The sequence below is a fragment of the Populus euphratica genome, unplaced genomic scaffold (assembly GCF_000495115.2).
Source record: "Populus euphratica unplaced genomic scaffold, PopEup_1.0 scaffold101.1, whole genome shotgun sequence".
Lineage (NCBI taxonomy): Eukaryota > Viridiplantae > Streptophyta > Magnoliopsida > Malpighiales > Salicaceae > Populus > Populus euphratica.
Genome location: NW_011499894.1, coordinates 1,005,068 through 1,024,772, shown reverse-complemented (window position 1 = coordinate 1,024,772; position 19,705 = coordinate 1,005,068). Strand labels below are relative to the sequence as shown.

Below are 19,705 nucleotides of genomic sequence, written 5' to 3'. Positions count from 1 at the left end.
CTCCATGGCATAGTGTAAGCATAGGCCAATGTATTAGTTGATGATGTTTGAAAATCCAAAATATATAAATAAAAATTTATTTAGTGTTTTCTATAGAAATTAATTAGTATGTTCAAGTGTTTGGATTTTTTCATCTTAATCTATCTAACATACTCTAAATTTATTATAGAAACTTGAATACTTGTAAAAAATAGTTTTAATCGAAGAAACTTAAAGATCCCATTGATAATTGATAAGTTAGTATATTTATAAGAAATATATTAAATAATTTGGGAAAATAAATTACTTAAAATAGCTTTAAATTAAGGAACAAAAATGTTTGTTTTTGAGTTTTAAATTGTTAAAGTTCTAAAATTTATATATTTTTATTTTAAAAAAATAAAAAATTCTAACCATTTATCTGAATGTGAACCTTGTTATTTTAAGAGAAAGGAATAAATAAAAAAACTCTATATTTTTAATGATATTAATAATAAATAAATATTTCTTACATATTATTAAAAAAATAATAAATATGATAAGTTCTTTAAGTGGCCTTCTCTGTGTGTGTATATATATATATATATATATATATATATATATATATATATATATATATGATTATCCTCTATATTTTTATTATAAAGAAGCGTTTATGCTCAAGTATATAATATTATAACTTAAATATTATTAAACATGTCATCTAACTATTAAGTTTAAGACATGTTATTTTGAGTTTGACTAAAGAACTTAAATATTATTAAACATGTCAAACTTGCATTATTTTAGGTTTAACTAACTATTAAGCTTAAGACATGTTATTTTGAGTTTGACTAATTATCAAATATAAATATTTTAGCTATGTAATATTAGTGAAATTTATTTTATTAATTTAAGATGATTTTATTTGCAAAAATATTTCTTTATAAAAAAACTTATCAATTGTCATCTCTGTATCAAATCAACTTAGTATACAATTTGCTAGAGTTGAACATCGCACGTTTAAATCAGATTCATGTCCCACGAACAAATTCCTTAGGTTATCACTAACCTGGTCCCTAACCACTAACAGCTAACGGATCTGACCTCGTTAATGAGAACTCCTCAATCAAAAAGTACATAATTAAATTTGCTCGATCATTACTAAATCATGGCAACTATCATTCAAACATTCACTCATTACAGTTGGTGGAGCAAGGTGATGAGCACAATCTACTATTACACACGTGACATGTCTTGGTAATTTGCAGGCCTGTTTGGTACAGTATTTACAATATACTGAAGTAATTAACCCAGGGAGAGAGAAAGGAAGGGTGGAGAGAGCATTGGCATGGGATAAAGATGAGAGTCTCGGGAATCAGGTCGTCAATGGCAGGACAACATGTGAAATAGGGCTCGTGAAAATGAAAAATGTTGAGGTGAGTTTCCTCAAGTAAAGATTCAATTCATGTAGAAACACTAGTATAGAATCCAAGGCAAAGGAAGTCAGAGAGCGATCGCTTTGCAAGTTGGATTTTATTGTATGAATCACTTCATTTCATTACTCCGAAGGCAGTCAAGCTGTTCATGGCCACATTCGAGTTATTATCACAACGAAATTACTCGGCATAATCTTCATCAGCTTTGGTAAAAGAAAGGAAAAATCTCATCACTTTGATGAAAAACCTTCCACATAAGCAGTGGAATTCAATACAAAATACCATTTTATGCTGTGAATTTGATTTATATTTTGTGCAATAATTTCTCGTGTGACATGCTGGTGTTAAATGAGAATGCATAAACAAATACCAGAGAAGTCACCCATTGTTTCTTGCAACTAGCTGGTTCAAACTTCAAAGTGTAACTCCATTTTTCATAAATGGGCTTGTAATTTTTTTTTCTTCACGAGTCTGTTTAATGTGATGGACTAGCTCCAGCAACATTCCTAATGTTTAATGTTTGGTAGTATTTGGTATTGGAATTCTAGTTATTTTTATAGTATATTTTATTTAGAAATATATTAACATAATATTTTTATTTTTAAAAATTTATTTTTAATATCAGTACATTAAAACAATAAAAAATACACTAAAAATTAATTTAAAAAGAAAAGGATTAATTTTTAAAAAAAATATGACTGCAAAAACACTGCTATATATTATGATTATAAGATGGGAATTTGGATATGTAGCATAACATTTTATCATTTTTGCTTATGCCGACTTCTTCCTTCCTTAATTTCTTCGTGAACCTTCAATATGAATATGGTAATCTCATTTTCTTTCCATCCATTCTTGATGAGACATATTATAACTGAATGGTTTTCTATATTAAAAAAACCACCATCAAAATAATTAAAAATTACTAAGATTTGAAATTATTAAACACTCACAAACGGTCACATGGGCATGAACTCTTCCTAAACGTGACAACATTTAAACCAAAGCTGTTCTCTCCCACTACATATCCCGCGCCTTTCCACCCATTTTCTGTATTCCCCAAGTCCCTACTGTCACTCACACTCTTCACTGGGCTTACTTTCACACACCAAAAACCCTAATGGAAAATTGCAGAAGGTCTCCATTGAAGCCGTGGAAAAAAGGCCCAACAAGAGGCAAAGGCGGTCCTCAGAATGCCATGTGTGAGTACCGAGGGGTTCGTCAAAGAACATGGGGCAAATGGGTGGCAGAAATAAGAGAACCCAAGAAGAGAACCAGACTATGGTTGGGTTCTTTTGCCACTGCTGAAGAAGCTGCTATGGCCTATGATGAGGCTGCAAGAAGATTGTATGGACCGGATGCTTATCTTAATCTACCTCATCTTCAGTCTAACTTCAATCCTCTAAACAAATCACAGAAGCTCAAATGGATTCCTTCCAAGAACTTCATTTCCATGTTTCCTTCTTGTGGGCTGCTTAATATACATGCACAGCCTAGCGTTCATGTCATCCATCAGCGGCTCCAAGAACTCAAGAATAACAGGCCCCTTCATCAATCCTCTGTCGCTTCTAGTTCTTCCTCCTCTGAATCCAGAAATGAAGTGATGATTGTAAGTGACGAAAACCATGTAGCAAATCTCGCCGTAGCAGAGAAAGATGTGGAAATATCATCAGAGAAGATGCTGATAAGAAATCATGACGAGAAACCACAGATCGATCTGAACGAGTTCCTTCAGCAGCTGGGCATACTGAAAGAAGAGAAACAGCCAGATAGCAATGATGTCGAAGAATGTCTCACGGTGCCAGAATCTTCACAAAAATATGAAAACGAACTTGCAGCATTGGCAGACAAGAGTTTCAATTGGGATTCATTGATTGAAATGCATGGAATTACAGATCATCAAGCAGCAGAATTGAATAGCTTTCCAGTTTATGACGTCCAAGATGAACCGGCTTTCCCAACTTCCATTTGGAACTTCTAGGAGGATAAAATGATTTAGGGAGAGTGAAAGCTAGCTTTGCTGCTTGCTTGTTTGGAACTAGAATGTCTGCTTTCACATAATAAGGTCATACTTAGTTTGTTCTAGATCTACCGCCATTTGAATTGCTCTATGATAGTCGTTACTTCTGTTCATTGGCAACATGGATCAGACTAGATAGCACTTGACCTTAGCAGATAAATAGAGAGAGAGGACGCGTTACAGGAGCAAGGGTTGGGTGGAAGGAAGTTCATATTGCAATATGACAGTAGCAACTTACTAGGTTTCTTCTTGACCTATGGCTGATGTGAACTTACCCATGTTTGTTAGGCTGATTTTGGCAACGCTAGATTTATTTGTGCTTCTGCAATTTGTTTGCTTTACGACATAGGAATTCACAAGGAAGCATGTTACAAGATAATTGATGGACAAAATAATCTTGACGTACGTTTTCCTCGCCCGCAGTTCTATGCTTTAGCAGACTTCACATTCCTTGCATAATTTGATCAGTAAGCCCTCTTACCTGGAAGTACTGATCAGACTGATACTGCCAAACAACGATTGAACTGTGAAGGTCTGATAAAACATAGAACAATAAGCAATGACAGAAAGTTCGATGAAGGAAAGAAGCAAAGACAAAACATAAATACAAATGCTACTCATGCAGCACATCCCACGCAAAATTATATGCAAATGCAGTCTTTTGCTTAAATTCCCCTGAGGCCTAGATAATTCCTCGTTGATTACGGGAGTCGACAAGTTATCTTTCTTGTCTTTCCTTTTCTCTTTCTTTAACGAGAAAGTTTTAACCCCAACTACACAGTCAAAGTCGCTTGCATTTACTTCAATTCCATGCCTATTGCTTCCTGTGATGATAAGGCTTTTTCTAGCAAGTGTAGTTCAATTTATCGGGAAACCCATTACCTAAAATGCGAAAGAATATAGACTAGATTTTGATAATCTATTTCAAAATCCTGGTAAAAAATACAAAGCATAATCGTTTCTGGCCAATTAGATGAATAAAAACGGGTAAAATCTTCTCCAATCAACTGTCAGATGGTGAGAATACTTTCCAAGTTACATCTTCCAGGAAACGATATGATAATCTGTGACAGTCTAAAACAGCCCTCTTCACTAGCAACCTTTGCTTATTCATTGAGGTGCTCTGATGCACTTAGATACTCCCCGTGCTCCTCAAAATGATCAATTAATCGCTTTAAGAACCCATTACCACTCACTGTCTCTGTGTCACATACAAGACAACACTGTCTTCTTGCCCGTGTCACAGCCACATTCATTCGCCTGTGGTCACTCAAAAACCCCACCTGAAATGTTTTGAAAAGGTTCCCAAGTTTCAACTGCTAAAATCTCTATAACTAATCTTCTTCATCTCAAATCTAAAAGGAAACAAAAAGATGAACTGCAGAGGCTTAAAGTACCTCTTTCCTCGAGTTCGATCGAACCATTGAAATAATGATGGCTTCCTTCTCTCGACCCTGGAAACCATCCACTGTTGGCAATGCCAAATCTAATCACCTGACTTTTCCAATTAGCCATCAGACTTTTCCAGTCCCGCAGTTTCAACTTCCATGTTCATCGAATGAACAAGCTAATGGCTCTTATAACAGGGATAATCAAAGGCAGATGTCAACCTGTGCTAGTTTCTGCTATTTATTTAAAATATTTCACTAAAATTGATGTAGATTACAATAAGATAGAAAAATAGCTCACCTCTAAATCCGTGAAAACACCGACATTGACCAAGTTCAGAGTTACAGACTCCTTGACCACTACAGTTAATTTTGCAGCTCCTGCCCCTTATTGTCTGCAAACAAAACAGTTGACAATAACACCTACCAGACTGAAACTGGATTTGACATCAACTTAAGCTGTCTCAGAACTAAGAAAGAGCATGTCAAGATCCAAATCTAGCCTCATGAGTCGATCGAATTTCACCAAGTTCTTCCACCTAGAGAGAATAAGCATTTCCCTCGACTGCAAATATCGAAAGGATTTCAATTATGTCACTTACATTTAGCATTTGGTTTTGGTCAGTGTTACGTGACAAATAAAAAAAATAAATACAAGAGATATAAATAAATTTATCTAAGAAATAATTTTTTATATTTTTGAAACATAAAACTTAAAAAATATATGTTAATTTGTCTTTGTTATCTTTTTCTCCGAGACGCACTAAATTCAAATTAATAATTATCGTTACTCATAATATTATTACCTCAACAACAGTGACATCCTTAGTAGCTGAATCCCAGACAGAAAGCCATCGCCCAATCTCAGCCTTCCATGGAGCATTCCAATGAACCACTACCCCATGCAAGTCAACTGGAAACCTAGGCTCTAAATCTAGAACCGATTTGAAATTTTCCAAGACATGATGATGATTCCTTTCATCCACTGTTCCATTAATCGGGACACTAGAATTCCGTACATTGAAGCAATCTAAAAAAGGCAGCACAGGAAACAAGAACAGAGGAGCTGCCGAAACTAGTGCCCCTACAGACACAATTGTTGCTATCAAAGACCATGAACATTTCCATTTCTGAATAGAAATCATTATCCCTTCTTACTCCTCTACCACAACAAGCACAATACGACACCTGCAAATCAATCAATTTAAAATCATACACACAAGATAAATGACGCAGCATATATAGAAGATAAAAACTAGATTTCTGGAACTCTAAAATTATAAACTTAAACACTGCTGAAGAATTGAGAAAATATTTGATATTTTATTTATAAAATTAAAAAGTTAGATGTTAAAACAACATCATAACAGTTTAAATAGAACTTAGAACCGACTTAAACAAGAAATTTAAGTTAAAGAGTGTATTTGGTATTGCGGTGGTTATTGTAGTTATAGTTTAAAAAAATTATTTTATAACTTAAGTTAAGAGTGTATTTGGTATTGCGGTGATTATTGTAGTTATAGTTTAAAAACATTATTTTATAAAAAGTATTTTTAGTTATGATTGGTTTGAAAAAATAGATATTTGATTAAAATTGTTATAAATAATATATATATATATATTAATATTGATGGTTTTAAAATTAAATATTGTAAATTAATTATTATTATTATATCATGAAATAAATAATACTTTATATAAATATTTTTTATTATTCCATTAAACCATCTATAATTCCATTATATACAAAATTCATCCGATAAGAACAAATTTTTTTATAATTTTTTAAGTGTAGATAAAATATTATCAGGTATAAAATTGATATTACAGTGAGAATGAATTTAATTCACTTTATACTAGTATTTTAAAAAAAATATTAAAAAAATTAACACACTAAAAAAAATAAAAAATACATGAATATTGCAATTCTCTTACACTGTTCACATGCTCCACTGTTTAGTGAACAATAGAGTATGCCTTTCCTGCTCGCTGAATAGTGGACACATTACTCAACTGTTCACATGTGTCCACTGTTCAGTGAACAGTAGAGTATGCCTTTCTTGTTCACTGAATAGTGGACACATTACTCCACTGTTCACATGTGTCCACTGTTCAGTGAACAATGTATTATGGTTGAATTTAAGAGCTGTGCAAGAAAGCAGTATTTTTCTATTTTTTATCTTTTTGTGTTTTGCACATAATTTATTATGGGATCATGCACAGTAAATAACTGATTTTTATTGACCAAATGTTTGCTCGTGTATTTTAAAAAAAACACAAACTCTAACACATAGCCAAACAACTTCTAAGAACATAAGTGAAATATCACTTATTACTCCATGGAGTCCAATAAAAGAAAACAATAAATAGAAAATAAATAGGATGTTACTACTTATTTTTTTCAGCATCATAAAATTATTTGCTAAGTAAAATAGAAAATAAATAATTAAAATAGAAAAAACTGCAACTTTTTGATCTAATTTTAAGAAATATAACTATACAATAACCGATGAAGTTAGTCTTTGTAGTAACTTGGCCTGTAAAATCATTCGATCAAATTTAAGTATAATCCAATAGCCTAATCTTAGGCTATCATTGTTTTCATCAAGCTTAATATATGATGTATTTAGACTTCTTCATAGCTTATTTTCAAGATTGGTCTTATCTTTCTCGTACATAAACATATTTGCAAGAAGTTGCATGTTACAAAATTCCACAATCAAAATCATCCGGAGTAAAATAAAAATAAAAAATAAAAACAGCAAGGTGAAGAAAACGACACTGAATTTGAAGGTTAAAACCATAAAATGCACGCACAAACTCACAGAAAGAGGCAATCTCAAGCGAAAACAGAATAAATTCGTCAAGAGAAAAAAAAATAAAAAATTCTATAATTAATGAGAGAGAATGAATCATCATCGTTATAAATAAGGTAGTAAATTCAGGGATTTGAGGAGCGGACAAAGTTTACCAGATATATTAGTGAAGGTTCCAAAAAATCAAATAAATAATTTAATGGATATCAATTACATTTTATCAATTTTATTGTTAAGTTTAAATTTAAAAAAAAATTAGTTTTTATAAAATTAATAATAATTAAAATATATTAATTTAGATTGAATAAATTTAAATTGAATAAATGATAGGTAATTAGTTTAATATTAATTTTTTAATTAATTGTATTATTTAGTTTGTATTTTGACAGAAAGTGAAATTTTTGTGGAATTGATAATTAGTTATTGAATTATAAATTTCCTTTACTCTTTAATATAATATATACTCTCAAATAAAAAAATTTAAAATTTAAAATCTTTATAAACTCACAATTATCTTGTACTTATTTTTATTTATTATAATGAGAATAATGAAATTTTATCCCATGACTATTTGTTCAGGGCATGATAACATAGTAAAATTATTTTAATTTAAAATTTAAAATTGTTAATAAAGCTTCAAAATTAATTTTATATTACTCTTTAAGATATAGGTTAATGATTATTTATTATAGTATATATACTGCTTCGTATCCTTTTTTTCGGTTGTTATGGGTAAGAAATCAAATGGATTTGAATAACAAAAGTAGTTAAGCAAACAAAAGAACACCAGTGTTCAACTTAAACCTTCCGGAACTAGTTTTCATAAAAACAATTTGGTTGGGATTTAGATATGACTAGTTTTCAAAAATAAATTCTAATTAAAAGTTTTGTTGGGTAGATTGTAATGAGATGTCAAAAAATCAAAGTAATTTAATAGTTATGTTTATATGTTGAATAATTAGTTATCTTTTGGCTCTACCAACTTAATTTATTATTTTTAACTAAGGTGGTTTATAGTTGATGTTTGGTAAGCTAAGGTAATCTTTTATAGATTTGAGGATTCTTGGACATTTAAGTGAGTATATTTTTAGAGGAAAAAAATATAAAAATATTTTAAAGAAATAAACTCTGAAAATATATATATTAACAATATAGAAAATAAAGAGATAACAAACTTAAATATTGAAAAATTCATAGAGTATTTATAACTTATAAATCTTATTATTTTATAGAAATAATTAGTTAAAGAATCATTTTATTCTTGTAATATTTTGAGTTATATTCTACTAAAAATTAATATATAGTAGAATATAAAATATTAAAAACCCTACTCAAACATCTCAAAAAAATATCTAAAGGCCATGAAATCCTAAAAAAATTCCAAAAAAATATTATGTTCAAGCAAGCTAGATTTAGAACACATGCCAAAGCTCAGGCGGATGCTAGGATACATGCTCAGCAAGGTGTTAAGGCATACACCAAGGCATTGTTATGCCCGAACCCAATCATGGGTGCTTTCTGGTATCCCAATTATTATTTTTTTTTAAATAATTGGCCTAAAAATAATGACTGGCCCAACTAATTCAAGTAATAATCTGGGCTTGTTTTATTTGATGGGATTTTTTAAACATGATAAATTTGGATTTATCGTTTTAGTATTTAGATCTCCGATGGAAAAAAACAAAAAAGCCGGTTAGCTGGCTAACAATCAAAATGAGCATGGAGGCGCTAGCCCAACTAAAATTGGTCATCAATTGCTTTAAACTCATCCATCTTCATACCTGCTTCAAGGCACAGTTTTACTCTAAAAAATAAATGAAATTGTAAATTGAATTTAAGACACCCACCCAATCGGAGATTTCGTGTGGTTTGGTCGTCCAATCATGGTTTTAATATTCTGATGTGCCCATCACACGTGCCATTTAGTCAGCAGAAGGTCGAGCTACAATCTGGACCACATGCATTCTTGGCATGAAATTAGAAACAGCAGTCCATGCATTTATGCTTGCATGAAGAGCCGGTGGGAGTCGTTGAGATTAATTGAAGAAGCGGTTGAAAGTTGAAACCTCCCGATCGAGGAATGCAGATCCGCGAGCTTAGGTTAAAACAGTTGGGCAACCCAGATGACTTTGCAGATGATTTCGTGCGTTGAATCGAAAAATGAAGTTGAACAGCGAACTAATCAGACTTTGAATTTCAAAACCCAATTTTCCACATCTCAGCCAAGAGAGTGGATAATTGATGAGGATTTAGTTAATCAGGCTTCTTGTAACTTGAAGATTATTTGCTGCGTTTTCTACTTTATGCAGTAGTTTTGGGTTTAAATGTGGTTTTTTTTTTTCAAAAAAAAAAAAGTCTGCTGTTGATGCTTGCCTAATCTTACTTTTCAACACCAGAGTTTTACATTAATTTGTTTTTTGACACTGCAATGGTGCCTCCTCCTCCTCCTTCTGTTTCTTTTTTTCTAACAATAGAGAAAAACAGATGAGTTTCTGGATAAATTAGGATAGATCCGTGATCCTATGATTTTGTTTTAAAAGCAATTTGGCTTAAAAAAATAAAAATGACATATTTTAAAAAAAAATTAAAAACACAATATGCTGGATTGATTTAAATTTCTTTAAATTAACTTATCAAATTTATAATCTCAGTTATTAACTTTAATTAGTTTAATAATTTTTTATTATATAATAAAAAATAAAAACCTACTCAAAATCATTTCAATATTAAATAATAAAACTAAAAAAATAACCAATAATTTTTATTATCAAAAGCTAAATGATATCAACAACTTCATTTAGCTTTTGATGATATGTTAACAATTTTTAAAATCATAATCTAGATCATGGACTTTATGGGTTTAATATCTTTAAAAAAAACACTATAATTATTTGATGATATAATAACAAAAATAAACGTTCGTAAAATTAAGTATCAATCAAATGTCAAGATATTTATTTAAAATTACAGTAATTTTATAAAAAGCAAATCAAAATAAATTATAAAGATTAATTCAAAATCAACTAAATATTAAATGATAAAATTGAAAAAAAAATCAAGAAATAATTCAATTAAAATAAAAAAATAAGAAGATGGATTTTTTTCTAAAAAAACTATTTGATATTATTACTGAAGCTCACCTGTTAAATCAACCCTGAAACCTCCAAACTCGACACCTTATCTAATTTGGATTCAAAATTAATTTATACGAGAGTTGCTTCTTTGTTGCATAATCAATTTGGTAAGTTTAAAGACAAATTAAATAACTGATAAAAAATTAATTTTAAATTTTAAAATAATATTTTTTTTAATATTAAGACATAAGCTTTACTGTTTTATCTCTAAATTTACAATTCAGATTATAAATTTGCAATTTAAATTATGGAATTTATTAGGTTTAAAATCTTTATTTTTAAAATTATTTTTAATTTAATAATATAATAATAAAAATAAAAATAAAAATAAATCAAAATAGATTATAACAACTTATTCAACAGCAATAAAATAATCTTTTTATATGTCCGGAAGGAATTCTGAAGTGGACAAACTAGGAATGTAATCTCACATTCTTTTTCCTTTTTAAAAATGTTCTCCAAGCAGAATTTCATACTCTTAATGGAGTTCCGTAATCGTCAACAAAATTCAACAAATTCTATCAAAAGAAGATAGAATTTAAAAAAAGAAAAAGAAAAGGGGCCGCCTGCTTTAATGTTTACATGAAGCGAAGGAGACGAGATTCTCTCCTACCTCGACTGCTGCTCTTGACATTGACCATTGCGTTTAATAATCCATCGCCCAATAATATTATGATGTATAAAACCTTACCAAAAACTCAACGTATAAAAATCAACAAATTAATCTAATATATGACGCGGTTTTCCTCGATACGCAAATACAAGAGGAAATGTGTTTTCTTTAATAACGAATGACGACTAATCAGCGCTGTCACCATTCACTGCTGTTCTCCCGATGTGGACCATATATGCATGGTCAGCAAAATTCCACCTGAGGTCCCTGTTCTTCTTGTAGCCCAAGCATTTTTGCTAATTCCTTGACGCTAATGTTTAAGTTTAACATTGGACCAAGTGTCGTCACATTTTATAAAATGAAACTAGGAAAAAAATTCGAAAGTTGCTGACGTGTTTTTTCATAAAACAATTAATCATGAATTTAATATATATATATATATATATTAAATAATATATTTTTAAAATATAGATGAAACTATGTATTAGATGACACTTTTATTGGATATTAAAATAATAACATATTAAATTATACTAGATTAATAAGTCAAACTTACAAGGCAAGGCTATGAAATTGTAATAGCTTTATAGAAAATAAATTAAAATTAATTATAAAAATTAATTTCTAATTAACCTTATCTAAAGGGAAAATATTAAAAAATATTAAATTAAAAAAATAAAAAAAACTACTCGAATCAACCCGGGTTAACCTTCAAACTTGTATCTCAGATTATGAGATCGGGATAACCTCATAGAAAGCAAATTGAAAAAAATTATGGAGCTCAATTTTCAATCAACTCAATATTAAAGAACAAAATCTAAATTAAAAAAAAAATTCAAGTCGACCTAAACAAACTTGTTAAACTTGTTGTCTGAGTAATAAAATCAGGATAACTTAATAAGAAGAAAATTAAAAAAATTACAAATCTTTAATTCCAACAAATTCAATATTAAAAGTTGAAATCAAGAAAGAAAAAACTGAATCCAAAAGACTAATATAACTTCACAAAATGTAAATTGAATTTTTTTTTACAAAACTCAATTCTAAAATAGCTTAATGTTGGGAGATAAAATTGAAAAAAACTAAAAAAAAATGAGTTGTTAAAGGGTAAAATTAAAAAAAAAACAATTAAAAGGGATAAAAAATAAATGAACCGAATAAGTCTGGATCAACCTATCAAACTGCTACCTGGACCAGTCTGATCGGGATAACCTATGAAAAGCAAAATGAAAAAAATATTCAATTAAAAAAGACCTAGAAAAATGAATAGAGTTAACTTGTTAAACCTACAACTTGAGTCATAAAATTGAGATAATCTTATAGAAAGCAAATAAAAAATATTTTCAAAACCTAATTTTCAATCAATCCAATGTTAAAGGATGTAAAAAAATAACGTAAGTCCACTTAAGTTAACTTGTTAAATCTATGACATGAGTTGTGAAATCAGGATAGATTCATAAAAAAACAAATAATTTTTTTTTATAAAGCTCGACTTCTAACAAATCTAATATTGAAGGTTGAAATCAAGAAAAAAAATAATTTTATGAAACTAGTATATAACCCAACAGAAAAGAAATAAAAGAATTTACAAAGCATAATTTCTAAAACAACTTAATATTGTAAGATAAAATTGAATAAAAATAAACTAAGTAAAAAAAATAAGAAGAATGTTAGGTTGATGCAAGGTTAAATTAAAAAAAAAACTAAGGAATAAAGAGAGAGACTATTCTAATTAATTGTTTAGTGTTACTTCAATGATTTAGTCATATTTTTTAATAATTTGTTAATAAAACTGGTCTATAACCCAATATAAAATAATAAAAAATATAAAGTATAATTTTCAAGATAATTTAACATGAAAGGATGAAATTAATTTTAAAAAATATTAAAAAAAAAGAGATAAGATTGTTTGAAAGGTTAAATTGAAACAAAAAATATAAAAAACTATTTTAATAAATAGTATTTTGTAAGTATGACTACAATAATTTAGCTATATCTTTTAGGTAGTGTTTAATTACTGTCTCAACATAAAAGTGATTCAATATAAAATTGATAGAGACATAGGAGACAATATATAAAATGAGATGAAAACATAGTGATGTACAAAACAAAGTAGTTGACTTTGTAATTTCTTAGATTTTTTGTGAATAAGACAAAATAAAATATAAAAAAATATATTTTATATTTTATATTTAATATATATTGTTGCTAGAGTTTCATATTTAAAAGACTAATCAGATTGCTTTTTATTTATTTATTTTAGTTTATAGCTAGTGTTGGAATTGATAATATTATAAAAACTCTATTTAGAAATTTAGAAATGACTTGACAGGTTGACTCGGAAACTAGATTTGTTGGAGTTTAAGAAAAAACAAAGAGAGGATTAACTTAACATGACTCAATCAAAAATTCAAGTCAATCCGGTATAAAATATAGGTAAAAAACCCGTTGAGTTTTTTTTTTTATCAAAACAAGGTTGTTATGACTATTTAAAAAAAAAAACTAGTTGGCCGAGTTGACCTTCTCAAACTATGACTAGAACCTTACCTCTAGTTGACTTTTGGATCGAGTCTTGCTCCGATTGACCTCTTAAATCAGGTTTTAAAACTATGATAATAATAAATTTTATCCTTATATTGACCCGAGTCACCTAAGTTGACCATTTTAATTCGTGCTCTAGACCTTGCCTCGGGTTAACTTTAGAATTAAGTTGTAAAATTATGATAATAACAATTTTTTTATGTTGATTCAGTTTGATCCTCCTAACACGTATCCAAGCTTTATACCAGATCGACTCCATGATTAATTTTAATAATATGACAATAACTATTTTTATCTTTAAGTTGATCTGATTCAACAATCAACTCCACTTGTAACATGCTTATGATAATCATAAAAATAAAATTAAACCATACCAAAAAAAAATGTTCACGTGCACTTTGTGACAAAAGGAATAATGATTTCCCCTTCTCTATCAACTTATGATAATCATAACTGGTGTTGACAATTGGATTTCAATGAAATTTTCTTAAGTAGTAAACTTAAACTTTTAAATATTGCAGCAGGATTATACTAGTCCATAAAAAGTAACTTTTTTGGCTTGCCATACTTCACAATCTTCGTATGTCATGTTGCTACCAGATCCGGTAATATTGGATTAATATGTCCAAGATAACATTTAATTAATATTTTAAAATAAATAAAACAAAGATAAAGATATATAAATATATTTAGTTGAAGAAATAAAGATAAAAATATAAAATAAAAATATATTTAAAATAATTTTTAAATAAATAATTATATTTAAAAAAACCTTTATATCCCTATTATCTTTTTTTTTTCTACTTAAAAAACTTAGTATCTACTTGTAATTTCACTAAAAAGGGACAGATAATATCTGGTCGCCACTTATTATCCAAATGTGATACCCGACACAACACCGATAAATAATAAATAAAGAGAGGCGCAATAAAAAACCGCATTAATTTATCTCTCTCCCTCTCTCTCTCTTTTTTTTATCCCGAAGACGGAAAAACCCATACGGAGAGGGAGATGGGGAGGGAGAAAGAAATAACGTGAGAGTGTTGTGTTCCCTTTACAAGATTTCCTTGAAATGAGAAATCATTGCCTTTAAAGCTCTTCCTCTCGGCGCTCAGTGAATGATCCTGACACTCTCATATCATCTAATCCTCATTTCACACACCAAAAAAAAAAATAAATCCTAGAACCTCCTCTCTTCTCTTTCTGCACTCTCAAATCTCTCTGTTTTCTTTTTTTAAAAATAAAATTAGTGGAGGTGTTTGGCTATGGCGATTGTATCACTTGTTATTTTGCCGTTAGGCGTTTTCTTTTTTTGTTCAGGTTTCATTGTTAATCTCATTCAGGTATATTAACTTGGAAGTTTCTTGTCTTGAGATTTCATTTCTGTTTTCCGTTTCGAAGTTTCGAGTTCCGTCTCGAATCTCTTACCTTTGTATTTCTTGATTGTTTTAGAGGATTCAGAACATAGGTGACAACGATGCTTTTGATTATGTTGCAGGCAATTTGCTTTGTTTTTATTCGGCCTTTATCAAAGAGCACGTACAGAAAAATCAATAGGCAATTAGCGGAATTGTTATGGCTCGAACTCGTTTGGATCTTCGATTGGTGGGCTGGAGTCCAGGTTTTTAATCCCACCCCCACAAAATCTCACTCACCTATTTGTTGTTGTTGTTCTTCTTCTTTTAACCATTTACGAGCATTTTATTCTAAGCATGTTGTTGTTATATCAATTGAATTAAATTGCAAGGTTTTTAAATTAGAATTAGAATTCAATAACTATGTATGTGTATTGGACGTTGTAGTAAGAATGGTTGCTTAAGTAAATCCTTGGCGATTGCAGTATTTGACATGTCATTTCGACCATGTTCAGCACATTTCTGAACTTGTTTGTGAGGTTTCTGTTACTGAAATTGCCTTTTCAATAGTGCATGAACGTAGAAATGGGATTGATAGATTGCTTGTAGAGTCTAGCTTGTCATATTTGGATTTATGTTTAGATTTTATTCACTATCAAGTTAATTTTGGTTATCTGCATCCTTGTATCTTCAGATCAAAGTGTTTACAGATCCAGAAACTTTCCGTTTGATGGGTAAGTTTAAGCTTGTTCTGTCTGTGAGATGCTGAGTGCTTATTGTTCTTCACATGTGTTAGAGGACAGGTATTTGTCTGCTTCAGAGCTTCTTAGTTGCTCATTTGGTTGCTCGTACTGTTAATTTTTTCAGGTAAAGAACATGCACTTGTTATGTGCAACCACAGAAGCGACATAGATTGGCTTGTCGGATGGGTTTTGGCTCAGGTTTGTTGTTTAAGAGTGACAACCTTGTTTATGTGTGAGAGACATACAAACTATTGCACTATTTGTATCGCCTGGGTGAACAAGTGCATAAGACCTATACACAATTCTCACACCGGTGTATTTTTACTGTTCATGCAATACATTACTCGTGAAGGGTATTGCAATCTACAATGCAGAGAACTTCATTTTTCTGGTGTCTTTGTTTATTTTTCAAATTCTCTACTGCTAGCTGATCCTTGAGGCTACATGTGACAGCGATCTGGGTGCCTGGGAAGTGCTTTAGCTGTCATGAAAAAATCATCAAAATTTCTTCCGGTATGTTTATTCTTGCATTTGGATATTGGGTTTGAATTTAATGCTGAAAAAATTAAGTTCAGTTCTCATGTGTGATCCTAAACTTTGGATTGGCGTTCACTTGCAAAAAGGTGGACATGTATTAATAAACTGTGGATATGGTAGAGCGTGCACTTTTTGGGACTTTGAAGTTATGTAAATACAATATCTCATTCATTTTTCTGTCTTAAAGGAAGCTACATGTTATGGTTATATGTAATCAGTTACATAAGGAGAAGTATTGTTGTCATCACAGAAGAAAATGTGCCATCTGATGATCTGATCTTCGATTCCTTGCATGGCATGATCAAGAAAATTAAATGTTGTGATTTCCCATGTATGTTCATGCTTGATCCTATGGATTCAGTGTTGAAGTGGCTTTGGCGTGTAACATATTTGCACCTTAGGGTTCTGCTTCAATCTTCTCTCTCTTGCCAATGCTCATTCACTAAATATATTTGCACTTGCCATGTGACATAATTTATATGCTTATAAATGGAGGATAATTGCTGTGCTCATCCTTTCAGGTGATAGGTTGGTCAATGTGGTTTTCTGAATACCTTTTTCTTGAAAGAAACTGGGCCAAGGATGAAAACACATTAAAGGTATGCATAAATATGTTCTAGCACATGTGTACAATAACAAGTAAAGACACTTGACATTTTACCACATATATTTCTAGAAACTTGCTTATCTTTTTTAGCATCTCTGCGGGTGTGCACACCCTTGTGGATACCATTTTGAATTTTCTGCAACTTGTATCTGCAGTCTGGTCTGCAACGGCTAAAGGACTTTCCACGTCCATTTTGGCTGGCTCTTTTTGTGGAAGGAACTCGCTTTACTCAGGCAAAGCTTTTAGCAGCTCAGGAATATGCAGCTTCTCAAGGACTGCCTATCCCCAGAAATGTTTTAATTCCTCGTACGAAGGTCAAATTTTCATTGCATGTTTTTTGAATTCAGTTCTTTCATTTTCTTGCCTTTCATTTGCGGGCTTCTGTTGACCCCAACCCGAACAAATTAATTAATTAGTTCATAAGCAAGTAAAAAACTGAAAAGAGCTCGTGCTGTGCAATCAAACACCTCATGCTTTGCCATTATTACATTTAAATTAGTTATTGGTTAAGTGGATAAAGTAGAGTAGTGGTTCACTTTGCATGGATTGCTTTCAGGGATCAATTAGGCACCATTGACCTCATTCAGCTTTTGGAATGTCATGAATATCTGTGTTGTTTTTCAGGGATTTGTTTCAGCGGTGAGTAATATGCGTTTATTTGCACCAGCCATATATGATATAACATTGGCTATCCCAAAGAATTCTCCTCCACCTACAATACTCAACCTCTTTAAGGGGAAATCTTCTGTGGTAAGCTTCTAGAATAACATAATGTTTATTATACAGCTGCATGAAGCATTTTACTTTTTTATTAATTTTTGCAGTTGTTTTTGTTGCAATTAATCTTGAGCTTTCAAATTATATAATCTTTAGATGTATTGTTTGAGTTCATTTATATGTATGTGGAGTGCAGTGAGGATGCATCCAACATCTTTCATTTGCATTTTATGATCATTTGTCTTGGCATGTCATTCCAAAAACATTTCAATAATGATGAAAGCATCTTATTACTTTGGACTTCTGAATGCTCAAGATATTGAAGGGTCAGACCACATTCAGTTATATTCGAATTCATATAATGGAAACAATTCAACTTTGCTCCCATTCAGGTGCACGTACACATAAAGCGGCATTTGATGAAGGAATTGCCAGAAACAGATGATAGTGTTGCACAGTGGTGTAAAGATATTTTTGTGGCCAAGGTGTGTATACCTATTTCACTTGTTTTGTTCAGTGCTGCTCCTTTCTGTTTTTGCTATTATATCCATATGAAACATTAAAATGTAAGGAAAATGATTGTAGACTTTACAAAGTTATTTGTTCTTGAGGCTGGTGTTCAACTCATTTATATGGTGGCATCTATTTGCATTGTTGTTGCTTGTCGCACCTCATTGCCTCCATTTGTAATACCAGGATGCATTACTGGACAAGCATATGGCTAATGACACCTTCAGTGCCCAAGAATTGCAAGATCATGGTCGATCAAAGAAGTCTCTTGTGGTGAGATATTTTTTTGTTAGAAAAATCAAATGTAACCTTTTTTTTTTTTTTTCTGGCATCAAGTGGTGGTGGCTCTTTCATGGAGTATTATTTGACTGACTGTCGTGATCAGGTTGTTACCTCTTGGGCGTGCCTCCTTGTTTTTGGGGTGCTGAAATTCCTTCAATGGTCTTCCCTTTTGTCCTCACGGAGGGGTATAGCATTTACAGTGTTGGGTTTGGCTGTCGTTACTGTCCTAATGCACATCTTGATTCGGTTTTCTCAGTCAGAGCGTTCAACACCTGCCAAGGTTGCTCCAGCGAAGACCAAGAATGAAGGAAAACCTTCAGAGACAGGAGATGACAAACAACACTGAGTGGAGTGTTTGTCAATTATCACATACATTGGCAACTCATTGGCAGTCAGTTTTGTGATAATGTGTAGTTTGGGTGTCTCCCCTGCTTTTTCACCTTGTGAGTTCTCATCTTAAACTAGTCATAGTAATGTCTTTCACAACGGCACAGTTTGTATGCATATCAATTCATTATTTGCTAGTCAAATAGGTTATTTTGTGTAGATTGGGTCCAAACTGATCATGGCCTGTATGTATCGCCTCTTAAATTAGGCTAGTCGTTTACCCATTTACAGGTTTTCCCTTGCCCACCTTCTGATAAAATTTTCAGATAGTCCGGAACTCAAACTCAGCACATTTTTCAGTGTCATTGGGCTTCTGCAATGTAGTTGTGCCGTGTTTTTTTTATAATTTTTTTTTTATTTTTTTTTTGATAATTTTATATTATTTTGATGTATTATTTTGATATATTTTTGAGTAAAAATATATTAAAACAAACGCTATATTAATCTCTTAGCATTAATTCGGTCTGTGAACTTCAGTGACTGAAGGATTCTATTTTACATTTCAAAAAATATATTGGCTTTTGAGCATGGAATGCAGTGAAACCCTGTAGTTCTGTGCTGTAAAATAATCGTTGAATGTTTAACGCCTTGTATTTTTGCGTGATTCAGTTTGTTATTTTTACCTTTCCTTTCTTAGAGCCTGTTTGGCTGGGAGGTT

General features: G+C 30.9%; 3 protein-coding genes across 3 annotated transcripts; 2 read left to right on the top strand and 1 right to left on the bottom strand.

Annotated features, from left to right (window-relative positions):
* Positions 1 to 2,371: 2,371 nt before the first annotated feature.
* Positions 2,372 to 3,804, top strand: LOC105131832 (dehydration-responsive element-binding protein 2F-like). The gene has a single exon (XM_011035003.1). The coding sequence runs from the start codon at positions 2,518 to 2,520 to the stop codon at positions 3,376 to 3,378; it is 861 nt and encodes a 286-aa protein (XP_011033305.1). The 5' UTR covers positions 2,372 to 2,517; the 3' UTR covers positions 3,379 to 3,804.
* Positions 3,805 to 4,317: 513 nt separating this feature from the next.
* LOC105131831 (uncharacterized) lies at positions 4,318 to 6,084 on the bottom strand. Its single transcript, XM_011035002.1, has 2 exons — positions 5,612 to 6,084; positions 4,318 to 5,370 (listed from the first exon to the last, which is right to left on the bottom strand). The coding sequence occupies exons 1-2, from the start codon at positions 5,948 to 5,950 to the stop codon at positions 5,260 to 5,262; spliced, it is 450 nt and encodes a 149-aa protein (XP_011033304.1). The 5' UTR covers positions 5,951 to 6,084; the 3' UTR covers positions 4,318 to 5,259.
* An 8,759-nt stretch (positions 6,085 to 14,843) lies between these two features.
* On the top strand, positions 14,844 to 19,386 carry LOC105131829 (1-acyl-sn-glycerol-3-phosphate acyltransferase 2-like). The gene is made up of 11 exons (XM_011035001.1): positions 14,844 to 15,252; positions 15,408 to 15,530; positions 15,959 to 15,998; positions 16,132 to 16,205; positions 16,461 to 16,520; positions 17,066 to 17,143; positions 17,307 to 17,465; positions 17,776 to 17,901; positions 18,261 to 18,353; positions 18,565 to 18,651; positions 18,764 to 19,386. Exons 1-11 carry the CDS (start codon positions 15,175 to 15,177, stop codon positions 19,004 to 19,006), a joined length of 1,161 nt encoding a protein of 386 aa, XP_011033303.1. The 5' UTR covers positions 14,844 to 15,174; the 3' UTR covers positions 19,007 to 19,386.
* The last annotated feature ends 319 nt before the right edge of the window (positions 19,387 to 19,705 follow it).